Source organism: Phocoena sinus, chromosome 14 (assembly GCF_008692025.1).
Source record: "Phocoena sinus isolate mPhoSin1 chromosome 14, mPhoSin1.pri, whole genome shotgun sequence".
NCBI classification, from domain to species: domain Eukaryota; kingdom Metazoa; phylum Chordata; class Mammalia; order Artiodactyla; family Phocoenidae; genus Phocoena; species Phocoena sinus.
In genome coordinates this window covers 79,721,365-79,732,794 of record NC_045776.1, presented here as the reverse complement: position 1 = coordinate 79,732,794, position 11,430 = coordinate 79,721,365, and the positions used below count along the sequence as shown (strand labels likewise).

Genomic DNA, 11,430 nt, shown 5'->3' with positions numbered 1-11,430 from the left:
AGAAAGTGGCGAGCAGGAGGGTGGAGTAAGTCTTGTAATTCCAGCATCTCCCCTGCCCAAGACAGACAGACACGTTCTCCACTTGGCTCTGCCACTTGCTGCCCATGTGACTGTTGGCAAATGACTGTAAGTGTCGGCATCCTTACTTGTAAAATGGGGATTATAACAATGCCCACAACAGAGGGATGCTGTGATCATCAAGTAAGATGCAAACCGTAGAAGGCAGAGTAAATGTAAGTTAATGAGACGCCAGGAGGCCCCATCATTAGAGCTATTCCTGGGACATGATTCCAAAAGCCAGATAACTTTCACGACGTTCTTGTCGCATACAGCCAGGGCTGGGGCGTTAGAGGGCAGCAGCAGAAGGGAGGGAATTCAGTCAGCAGGACATGAGTACAGAACACCTTTTGGAGGCTCCATTTCATCATCTGTAAAGCAGGTGAGCCCTGCCTTGCAAGATCACGAAGATGAAATAACACATGGCAAGCATTCTGCACAGTGTCTGGAGCAAAGCAGTCCCTCAGTCAATGCTAGGTTGTGAGTGGGCTGCTTGAAGCTTTTTGTGACCCTCAAGGGTCCTCAAGACCCACCCTCTCCTCTCCTCTTCTAGCCTCTCCGCCCACTTCTTGCTTTAACAGTCACAGCCCATAGGATGTTGGTGTCATGTTTCTACCCCTAGTGCTACCCTGTCTCCTGAGTTTTAAGTCCCCCGACTCGACTGTCCCACAAGCATCTCCCACTCAATATGCTCAAAACAGAACTCCTTACCTTCTCGTTCTGAACCTTCTTTTCTTCCTCTCCTCCTGGTACATTAAAGGCATCATCCTCCACCCCGTGCTCTGAGCTGAAAAACCGGACATGATTCCTGACATTCCTGTCTTCTGTCCACTTGTACCACGCCACACCAACTTCTGCTGATTCCACCGTTTAAACACCCTTCTAATATCTCCCCCCAGCCACTGCCACCCACGGTCGCTGCCGTAGCCTTATCTCAGTGCCCTTCTCCCTGCCTCGTCCTCACACAGGCGTCTTTTTTTTTCTGAATGCAAATCTGATTATTCCCCTGCTGAAAATCCTTCCATGGCGCCCCATAGCCTAGAAGGCATCTAAAAATCTGGCTTCCACCTCCCTCCCCAGACTCCCTCTCTTCCCAACCCCTGCTCTGCGCTACCAACCTGATCTTACAGTCCAACCAGACGCGTGTTATTCTGGCTCCTCAGATGACATTAAGCTTCTTTTTGCCTCTAGGCCTTTGCCCTCCTCCTTTCTTCTCTGCTCCCCCTCACCCCAATTCTTACTGAATACAGAGAAGTTTAGGATCTCTTAACTTTGCAGACTCCTGACAGACTGCATCTCACCTCTATACCCTAATGGCTGTCACAGAGTCACCCTAAACAAAGGGCACCAGTGTGGATGTCATGCAGTCCCTCTGCCCTCCCCATCAGCCTTTGTTGACTCCAATCCATGTAAACTGTCTGTCTCCGTGTAAACTCTCGAGATCAGGAGCTCGTCTGCTTTGGTCACTGCTCTACCCTCAGAACCCAGAACCTGGTTGACGCATGTGGTGCTCTTGATAAATATTCATTGAATGAGTGAGTAAATAACTGAAGAGGTGAACGGATGAGTGAGATGTTTCTTAGACAGAAGAATGGCTCCAGTTCAACTCTCTTCCTTTCCACCCCTTCTGGATCATGGAGAGATGCGGTGCTCCAGCCTACATGAGTGTCCTGATAATCGGGGCATAACCGCAAATCAAGTCCAGTTGTTTCATTGGTAATTCAGCTTGGCCATCAGTGACAGAGTTAAAATGACTACAGGTCCTGTAGCTTAGTGAGGATGTAGGGAGCAGAAGATCAAGATGAGAAAAGAGGTTAAATGGCAATGAGCCCACACACATTCGGCGATGACAGGAAGTTAAGCCTCCTTGGACAACCCAAACCAGCACAAGATATTACAATGACTCTTAAGAACGAGATTTTCTGGCACACTATTTGCCTTGTTGGGAAATGCCCCATCCATCCACCCATCCACCCATCCACCCACCCACCCACCTCTATCCGGGACAGTATATACAAAGCTGAGAAATACACTCTAGCTCCAATGGTGTGAAATGGGGATAACATCAGTACCTACTTAACCAAGTAATTGTGAGATTTAAATGCTATTATTAGGCAATAATTTCACCCAGCGCTGGGCCTGTTGTATAACGAAAACTCCATAAATGATAACTGTATGTTATTATCAGGATCTGAACACCACGCCCAAATTCCACAGCTCCAACTTTTTCCCAGCTGAACATCAAACATTCAACTTAATTTTATTATCTAGAATTTGAGAAGGAGAAATAGAGTGAAGGATTCTGGAGAGGGAGCAGGTAGAGTCAGGCTAGACCAGTGAGGGACGGAGGCTGGGAGACTGAGGCTGGGGTGCGAGGCTGGAGGGAGCTCCCACCTGGGAGGAGCTCCCTCTAGAATGCTGGCAGGGTCATCTGGTCTCCAGATGACTCTACTAGGTCATAACGAGTATCCATGAGAGTAGGTAGGAAACAGGAACACAGTGTAGACAGCCCTCCTCCACTGGGATCGCTGGTCAACCCAGGCCCACTACGTCTGGGCACTGTGGGGCCGGATGGGGATGTTGATTCGGTCCTGCAGCCAGCTGATATAATCCTCTTGAGGCATATGGATGATGTGTTCTCGCACAAACTGAGGGGCAGACACAGTGACAGCCTCAGATTTGGTCTGAAAGCTAGACTCCATGCCCCCTCCCTCCCCAACAAGATCCTGGAAGATTTGTGACTGAGGCTGTGGCCCCAGGATACTTCCAACCCTTCAGGCTTTCTGAATGCTTGGAGCATCACACTGGGGATGGTCCTCTCAAGAAAAGGGTCTCTTTCCAGCTTCCCGGTTCAGCAGGCTAATGTTACGTCCCTCATTGTCACCACTGACCCCAAGAAATTTGGGAAGAGCAGGAAAACCCAGTTGTCTGCGTCTTTCTTTCTTTTCTCCTCCTGAATATCTTTTAAAAAAGTCATTTGACCCTAAACTTGTTTGGGTTCTTAGGCCCCCTTCGAGAATTGAGGACAACTATGGGCTTGCTTCCAGGAAAGGGTTAAGACACAAAACATAGAGCCTCATGTAGATTCCAGGTTGAGAGACTCCCGCATCCAGGTTAACAGAAGTTCTGTGATGTTCTCACTGGGAGAAGAGCATGCTAACTTTTATTAGCTAGGGCCACGAACTCAGCTCAGCACAAGGGGAGCATCCAGGCCCCCTCCCCTCTTACCCACTCAGTGATTGCCTTTTCCACGGCCTCCACAATTGGCAGGGGGAATGCAGACCCCATAACTGGACAGATGCCCTAGACTTAGTTTTGGAGTAGCCTGCCAGAGCCTCTCCCGAAAGAGCTTCCCAGGATGTGGGAAGTAGAGTCTGGGCGGATGAACTTGCCCACAGAGTCATCCTCCCTCCCCCACTCCTGACCGTGCACCCATATACACAACCCAGGTCAGCCTGTGGAAGGGCCAACTTCTCATGAAAACACCGAGAGGACTGAGAATGCTACCACTTGAGTCACTTCTTCACCTTGAGGCATTGAAAGCCCTATTAAAATGGACACGTGCCATCAGATAAAACTTAGGAAGTGACTCCACTGACACCTGTTAATACCTTAGCGTGGGCCATCCCCGTCCCCCATCTGCTGACCCCTTTTGATGCCCTAAGGGAACTAGGACTTCTAGGGTGGGTAGGGAAGGTAAGCCACTACTGCAAACCCTTCAGTGGCTCCTCAGCACCCTCCAGATTAAGACCTAAACCCTTGACTTGACCACCAGAGATCTGCACAGACAGACCTCTTCAGTCCCCTCGGAACTGTGCATCTTCCTGTTCTCTTCCTCCCAAACCCACTGACTGCCGCTGAACAGGTCAAGTTCTGTCCTGTTTTGGGGCCTTTGCACCAGCTGTTCCCTCTTCCTGGCCTGCTCTTCCCCTTCTCTTCACGGGGCTGCCTTTACATTGTTCCGATCTCAGCTTTAAAGTCATCTTCCCCAGTGGCTCTAGTTACGATGAGCTCCTCTACATTTACCTTACATCAGGGCTCCTCAAACTTCATTGTCCACACAAGTCACCCGGCATCTCATTTAAATGTAGATCCTGAGCTGATGACATACGCTTTGGAGCCTGAGATTCTGCATTCCTAATGAGTACCCACGTGAGGTCCATGGGCCACAATTTTAAGTTGCCAGATTTAGAGCGCCCCTTTTCATGATCGCCAGTTATTGTATTCACATGTCCATTTATTTATGTCTCCCCAAAACCTCCAAGTTTCCAGGGGCACCGTTTACACAGAATATAACGTCCCCTGGAGTTGAACAACCAAGGTCACGTGACAACACCTCTCCTATTAGATGATGAGTTCCACGAAGGCCTTTATGTCTTTTTAAAACTTTAAAAACTTAAACAGTGCCTGGATGTTGAGAGAGGAATAAATGAGTGTGCCGGAGGCACTGTGAGGGGGAAGGAAGGGGTCAGTACCTCGACAGCCACCGCGATGTCCGGAGAGCACAGCTCCCAGACCCTCATGTCCTGCAGCACCTTCAAGAGAACGTGCGGCCGGATCCTCAGGTCCAGATTTTCCCCAAACTTCTGCAGTTTCGCCAGGATCTTTTTGGCAGGGCGGAAATTCTTCAGATCCTCAGGGAGTTTGGACAGCAGGTCAAAGTACCTTCAGTTCCAAGAGGAGAGGGTCAGTTAGGAAACTGCTGGGAGATGGGTCTGGGCACCACAGGGACCCCATCTCCACTATCTCTATCACTCATGTGGTGTCTCCAAGGCAGCATCGGTCTTTATCTGGGGGACTTTCCTCCCCCCCCCACAAAGTAAAGTGCCCACAGATCAGGCAAGTCTTTACTTTTATGGATAGTAAAAGCTGGACCATGATTTGCACCGCATTAAAAAAATTAAGGGCATGCTTTAAAGTGATGCATTTATGATTTCTCTACCAAGCAGACAATGTGAAAAGTTAGAAGAAAGGAAGAACGCTGGTATTCTGAAGCTTCTCTTGTTTTTTGAAGGTTTTATTTATTTATTTTTTTAACATCTTTATTGGAATATAATTGCTCTACAATGGTGTGTCAGTTTCTGCTTTATAACAAAGTGAATCAGATATACATATACATATATCCCCATATCTCCTCCCTCTCGCGTCTCCCTCCCACCCTCCCTATCCCACCCCTCTAGGTGGTCACAAAGCACCAAGCTGATCTGCCTGTGCTATGCGGCTGTGAAGCTTCTCTTTTGAGAGTTAATCAAGCCAGGGAGGACACAGACACATCTGTGGGATACCTTCCAGGATGCAAGAGTGCTGCTGCTGCGGGTGTGTGTGTGTGTGTGTGTGTGTGTGTGTGTATTTTCCATGTCCCTGATAACGAGTAAGCAGGAGTCACAGCTTCGTGTATTTTAAGAATCTCTATTAATATGATGACAGCGTGTGAAGGTAGTCTGGGAATCCATCCTTGAGATGGTGGGAACGAGGTAGGTTCTAACCTGGGGGCTCAGGTGCGGGTGACGGCAGCAGTGGTACCTCATGAAAAAAAAGGTTTTTTTCCCTGATTGCAGAAAAAGTTGAAGAACTTGATCCTCCATCATACATTCCGGCTGCCCATATTGCTTTCCATCTGTGATATATGTTTAGATATTTATTCATGTCTCTTTGGAAGCTCCCGCTCTGCATTATTAACATTTTTGAAGGGATTCTGGGTACGTTTTTAGGCTTGCCCATCTTACTCGTAGATCTTGATTTACTCACCCTGACAGGATGGAGCTTTGGGAAGTCAGACTCCACTTTTTTATTGCTGCTAAGCATAGAGACAGGTCAGACAGAGGTTTAAACCCTAACATCTCCTCGTTTGTGAAGTGGGGGGTTAATATGTACCCTTCGGGAGTTTTGTGGGGAACAAAATAGATAATTTATGAAAATTGCTTAGGAGCGTGTCTGCCATCCAGTAACCACTCAGTTCCCACTGCTTTCTGTTGCACTTACTATCACCCCTGCGCTGGCGCACAGGGGTCCTGGGATATGCCTGTCTGGCTTTGTATCTTTAAGAGTTAAATGATTTGGAGAAATATAGTTCTCCCCCCGTAGACCTCAGAATCTGTAGAATTTTCAGATTGGTTTGCCTCTTCTACCTCTCTTATAGGAGATAGCTTGGATAGGATTTGCAAGCTGAATCAAACAAGGTAAATATGGAGAACACAGCTGGGTAGATTATCTGCAGTTCAGGAACTGAGGGGTTCTTGCCTGGTTGTACTCTGGATATAGCCTGGTTTGAGGGGGGGTGGTACTGGTGGCCAAGGACAGTTCTGGAGTGATGCCTCTCTGTGTCTTGAAGGATAATGGGATCAAATGTAATTTTGTAACACCACTGCCCCCTTCACCCACTTCAGGGACTGTCTTATCTGGCTCTCAGGATCTTTACCAGTGGTGTGCAATGTCTTCTGCATCTCCTTTTACCACGGAGATGTGGTGTCTCATTTTTGCTACATCCTTTTGGAAATTTGAGACAAGGTCCAAAGAACGGAACTTCTGGAGACCTCTTTCTTCTTGGCGCCTGCATCACAGGTTGCATGAGAAAGAGGAAGAAGAATCAGATACTCTTCTCCTTTAACCATCCTAGCTGCCCTTGGAGATCTGAGTTAAACACCTCTTCCTTCTTGCCATCCTTCTCAACCCTCTCAGCCACTCTAATATACAAGCTGGCCTTGGGCACAAGAGCATACAGCTCTCTCCGAGGTCCTGAAATGCTCAAGTCTCGCTAAATCCAGTCACTTAATCAGCCCTCATTCTCTCCCTACTTTTGATTGTATTTACTCGGCTCTCTCGTCTGTAAAATGAAGGATAATAACGATTCCCAGATCCCCGTGGTGAGGAGGAAATGGCAACGTGTGTACAGTGCTGTGCTTGGTGCCAGACGCACAGTAGGTGTTTAACTCATGTTGGCTCCTCTCTTCCCCATTCCCTTTATCATTTGGTGTATATGTCCTATCTCTCCACAGAGACTATATTACAAATATAACCACGTCCTCACCTATGTATTATGAATTTCAATGGCTTTCCATTGACTCAGAGTAAAGTCCCCTCAGTGACTTACCCTCCAAGGCGCTGGATTATTCAGCCCCTACGACATCGTCCAGCTTTATCTCTAGCCTTTCCATCCCTTTCCTCCCAGCATTTTACAGTTTGGCTCATGAACAAAGACTCTGAGATAAAGTTCAGCCTCCACAGCTGGGTTAGGAAGGCCTTTTATGATCTGGCCTCTGTCTGCCTCTCTGCTTACCTTGTAAACAACCTAAGCCCCAGCACACCCGACTACTGGCAGTTTATGGCCCACTGTGCCCCTTCTTGCCTCTGGGACTTTGCTGTTGCTTTTCCCCGGAACTCTCTTCCCTCCTACTGTTCCTGTGTGACGGTTTAGGTTTGAATTCCACCTTTACTATTAATACTTAACCACTGCGTGGCCGTCGACAAGAGACATCTTTGAGCCCACTTTTCTCATCTGTAAAATGGGTCTAATAATAGCACCTACCCCACAGGACTGTTGTGAGGCCCAAGTAATAAAAACAAAGCTCTTACACCCATGTCTGGTACAGAGTAAGTGTCCTGGAAATATCACCTATTTTTATTAAGCTGAAAATATTGTTTCCTCCAGGAAGACCTTTCTGATTTCCCTTGGACCTTTCTGTGTTCCCTTAGCCCCCTCCTTATTCCCATGCTGGCCCTCATCACCCTGTGTGGTAATCGCCTCTTTATTTGTCTGTCTCCCTCACTAGACTGGGAGCTCCCAGAAGGTAGGGGCAAGTCAACTTTGGACCTGTGGCCCAGAGCAGCTGGTCCCTCCACGCTGAGAGGGTGAGAGGGCAAAGGGTCATCACGAAACCTTCGCTGAATGGATGAGTTCACTGGAGTGAAAACAGTCACCGTAGTCAAGGGGTCAGGTGGGAAGGGAGGCAATGACCGGCTTGTTGGAATAGAAAAGAAAAGCTTCTAATTGTCTCCTGCTGCTTGGAAAGTCAAGTTCCAAGTCTCAGTCATGACATTTATGGCTGTGCGTGATGCAGAGCTCACCTACTACTTCTCCCTCCTCTTCAAATGTTCTACATCCCTTCCTACCTTGGGAGTTTTATGTACTTTTCCTGCTGCCTGGAATGTCCTTCCACCTTCTCACCATATCACCAGCTCCTCTCCATGTGTCAGGGCTCAGCCTTAACATCATCTCCTTAGAGAGGTCTTCCTGGATTATCCAACCTGCATTAGGAGGACCCCATGGTTTCTCTCTCTCTCCGAGAACCCTGTTCTCTTACAGTATAGCAATGATCATAATTTGTACCTATAAATTTATCAATTCAGTTATTTTGTCTCCGCCCATATTTTCCAGGAGACTACAAGCTCTCTGAGGGCAGGGAACAGGTCCTTCTTGTTCCCTGTTATAACCCCAACTCCTAGCATCTGGTGGGTACAGAGTAAGTGCCAGATGAATGTCCTTTGAGTGAATGGATATATGTGTGCCCTTACTTCATGAGGATTTCCATCTTGTCCTGTAGACAGAGGCCAGCCTCCTGGGCCACACTGTTAAACTTGGCCCTCATGGCGTAACACACCCCACTCTTGCAGTGGATGATGTCACGGTTGGTGCGGCTGTGGACACAGATGAGAAGGGTTTGGGGGATGGAGCCCAAGGGACAGGCCCACGAGGCTGGCCTCCCCGGGCCCCAAGGTGCTCTGCAATAACACCCACCCAGGTTCTCCACCCTCACTGGAGCCTCCTTCAGCACTCCCCTGGAGGTAGGAAAGATAGATCTTCCCAAAAACATCAGGCTGGTGGGTCAGGCCTCATGAAACGAGCCCACAGAGAGACATCTGGTCTCTTCAGCCCAGCAAGTGTTAAGGACGGTGTGATGGAACTGAGAGATTCAGGTTCAAACTCCCATACCACCACTTTTTAGCCGTGTGGCCTCTGGCGAGACATTTCACCTGGCCAGGTTTCAGTCTGTTCCTCTGTAGAATGGGACACCACCCCTGGCTCATAGGATTGCTCTTGAAGAATAAGCAAGAGAATGGATACAGAATGCTTTGCCCAGTGCCAAGCATGAAGGAAGACCTTGCTGCTGTTGTCTGTCTGGTTGCTCAGCATCCTGGCCGTGAGCCCCTTGCCCTGGGAGTCCTTTGTCCTTCAGGTGTGTCTACGGCTTCAGGGAGTCTGGTGTGCACCGGGTTATTTCTACACCCCTGGGAAGGTGGAGAGTTGCCACAGTCCCTCTTACCTGGCATCGCCCACTGCCCAGCTGGCCTACCTTTTAGACTTCTTCTGGAGCACCTGGGAGTGGCTGTCTCCACTTGTACTGCTGGATCTGTCACTGAAACACAAAGGTTGGCTTCAAGTTGCCTGGAGCCTTATATTTCCAGAAAGGGTGACTTTAGGGCCCCCATGACACCTGCTGGCCACCAGGATTCAGGTGAGGGCGGTGGTTCTAATCGAGGCATCAGAAATAGAACACGATGTGCATTTTCCCCGCGTCTTGGCCTTTACTCCTACCGGACGCACTGCCTGGACAGTCCTCGTTTCTCCTCTACCTGCTCAGATCCCGCCCTGTCTCATGGCCTAGAGCAAGCTCTGCCTGCTCTGACGCTCCAAGTCCAGCTGTGGCCTCTTGCCTCTGCATATTGTTGGGAGGACACATTGTCTGGATCCCAGCTTCATCTGGATGAGATCGGTCTCTCCATCTGGAGGACAAGCTCATTTCGGACCCTCCCACCATCCTCCTCTCTGCACTTGTCAGCACTTACCCTGGGGCTGAGTGCAGACCTGCTGAGGCAGCGGGGGGGGTGGGGGGTGGGGGGGCTGTCGAGTCCTCCTGGGAACATTGTCTGTGGTGTTCCCGGCCCCAGGCCACCTCTTCATTCAAGGCTTCTCTTCTCTAAGCTGAGCACCCACTGCACTCAACTCTGGAGGCAGGCAGAGCTGGGTTCAGAGCCCAACCCTGGCGCTGCCTTCTCCCAGGCTGTGGATAAGCACCTCTGCTCTGGATCGTCAGTTTCCTCATCTGTCATCAGTCGACTCCTGGTGTCATTTGACCCTTTCTAGGTGGGGGTGGGGGTGGGGGTGAATTCCTTAAGCAGCTGCTCCCTCCTGTGACTCTGCCTGGCTAGGGTCCCTAGATGGGGGTGAAGGTCTTTGCCCGCACCCATCCCCCCATACATTCTTCCAGGTCCTCCTTCAGTGACCTGGGCCTGCAGCATCTTCTCTCACACGCTGCCTCCCTTTGTTTCTCTAAACATTTGAGAAACTGACTTGACTGCTTTATCTGTGTGACTCTAGAGGGTAAGACTGTTTTTCTTATCCCTATGATGTGTGGCTAACCCTTCCCTTCCAGCCCTGTGGCAGGCGGGGCTTCTTCAGGCCATTTCCCAGACCACTCCCCATAGGAAAGGGCCCGGCCTTTGCTGCTTTTCCCAGAGGCTCATTGGACTAGACCTAGAGACCTTAGGTCTGGCAGGTGATGGAGCAAGCCCTATCCCACCTTGCTGGGAAGCAGAGCCCTAGTAGTAATACCCAGAAGGCCATGTGTTTGGATTCCACCCAGCTGCCCCAACCTCTGCTGCTGAATTCTCTGGGGGAGCAGGCTGGCTTTGACCTTCCTCCTGTAGACGGCTCTCTTCTAGGGCTGATAGTGTGACTTGGCGGGGAGGCAGGAGAGGAAGGAAGCAGTGTTATTAGTTGTGATAAACAAACAAGCAAACAACAACAAAAGACCCTTCTGCCTGTCTCAGCCTCCCCTCTCCTTGGCCCTCCCTGAGTTTCAGCCACACTGGTCTTTGCTCAGTGCCTCTAAGCTTCCTCCTGCCTCAGACCCTTTGCACATGCTATTCCCTCTGCTCAGAACACTATTCCTACTATTCCTTCTAGGGCAGGGCCCGTAGGCTCTACAGGGGGAAGGGCATTGGAATCACCTGGAGAGATGGCTCAGAATGAGAACGCAGATCCCAGATCCCAGCCTTCCCAGACACAGGCTAGCTAATTCTTCTTTTTTCCTTCAGGTCTCAGCTTAAATGTCAAACTCAGCCTTGGTTAGAACCCTGGTGCTCAACATTCACCAAATCCTCCATAATCCTCCTTCAGAATGCTTTCCACAGTCATGATTATACAGCTACCTCTGTGGTGTTATTTGATAAATGCATGACTCTCCCATTAGAACAGCAGTTCTCAACCATGGGCAGGATGCAAGGGGTCCATGAACGCAGATGGGAAAAAACAGCTTTTACCTCTTCACCCAGCCTTTCACAGAAATGGAAATCACCACTTTTACACATCACGTTAAAATTGTGGGCGAGATTTTGAAAAATCATTTACACTTGACACTAAAATTACAGTAGTTA

At 49.3% G+C, this 11,430-nt stretch overlaps 1 protein-coding gene across 1 annotated transcript in view; it reads right to left on the bottom strand.

Annotated features, from left to right (window-relative positions):
- Positions 1-2,425: 2,425 nt before the first annotated feature.
- The window catches only part of CCDC60 (coiled-coil domain containing 60), a 97,504-nt gene continuing 88,499 nt past the window's right edge, over positions 2,426-11,430 (bottom strand). The window contains exons 10-14 of the mRNA XM_032654073.1: positions 9,348-9,410; positions 8,569-8,691; positions 6,476-6,607; positions 4,533-4,722; positions 2,426-2,705 (exon numbers count right to left, since the gene is read on the bottom strand). Of these exons, the coding sequence (XP_032509964.1) occupies positions 2,604-2,705; positions 4,533-4,722; positions 6,476-6,607; positions 8,569-8,691; positions 9,348-9,410 (610 nt within the window). The 3' untranslated portion in view covers positions 2,426-2,603. The remainder of the gene's footprint in view (positions 2,706-4,532; positions 4,723-6,475; positions 6,608-8,568; positions 8,692-9,347; positions 9,411-11,430) is intronic.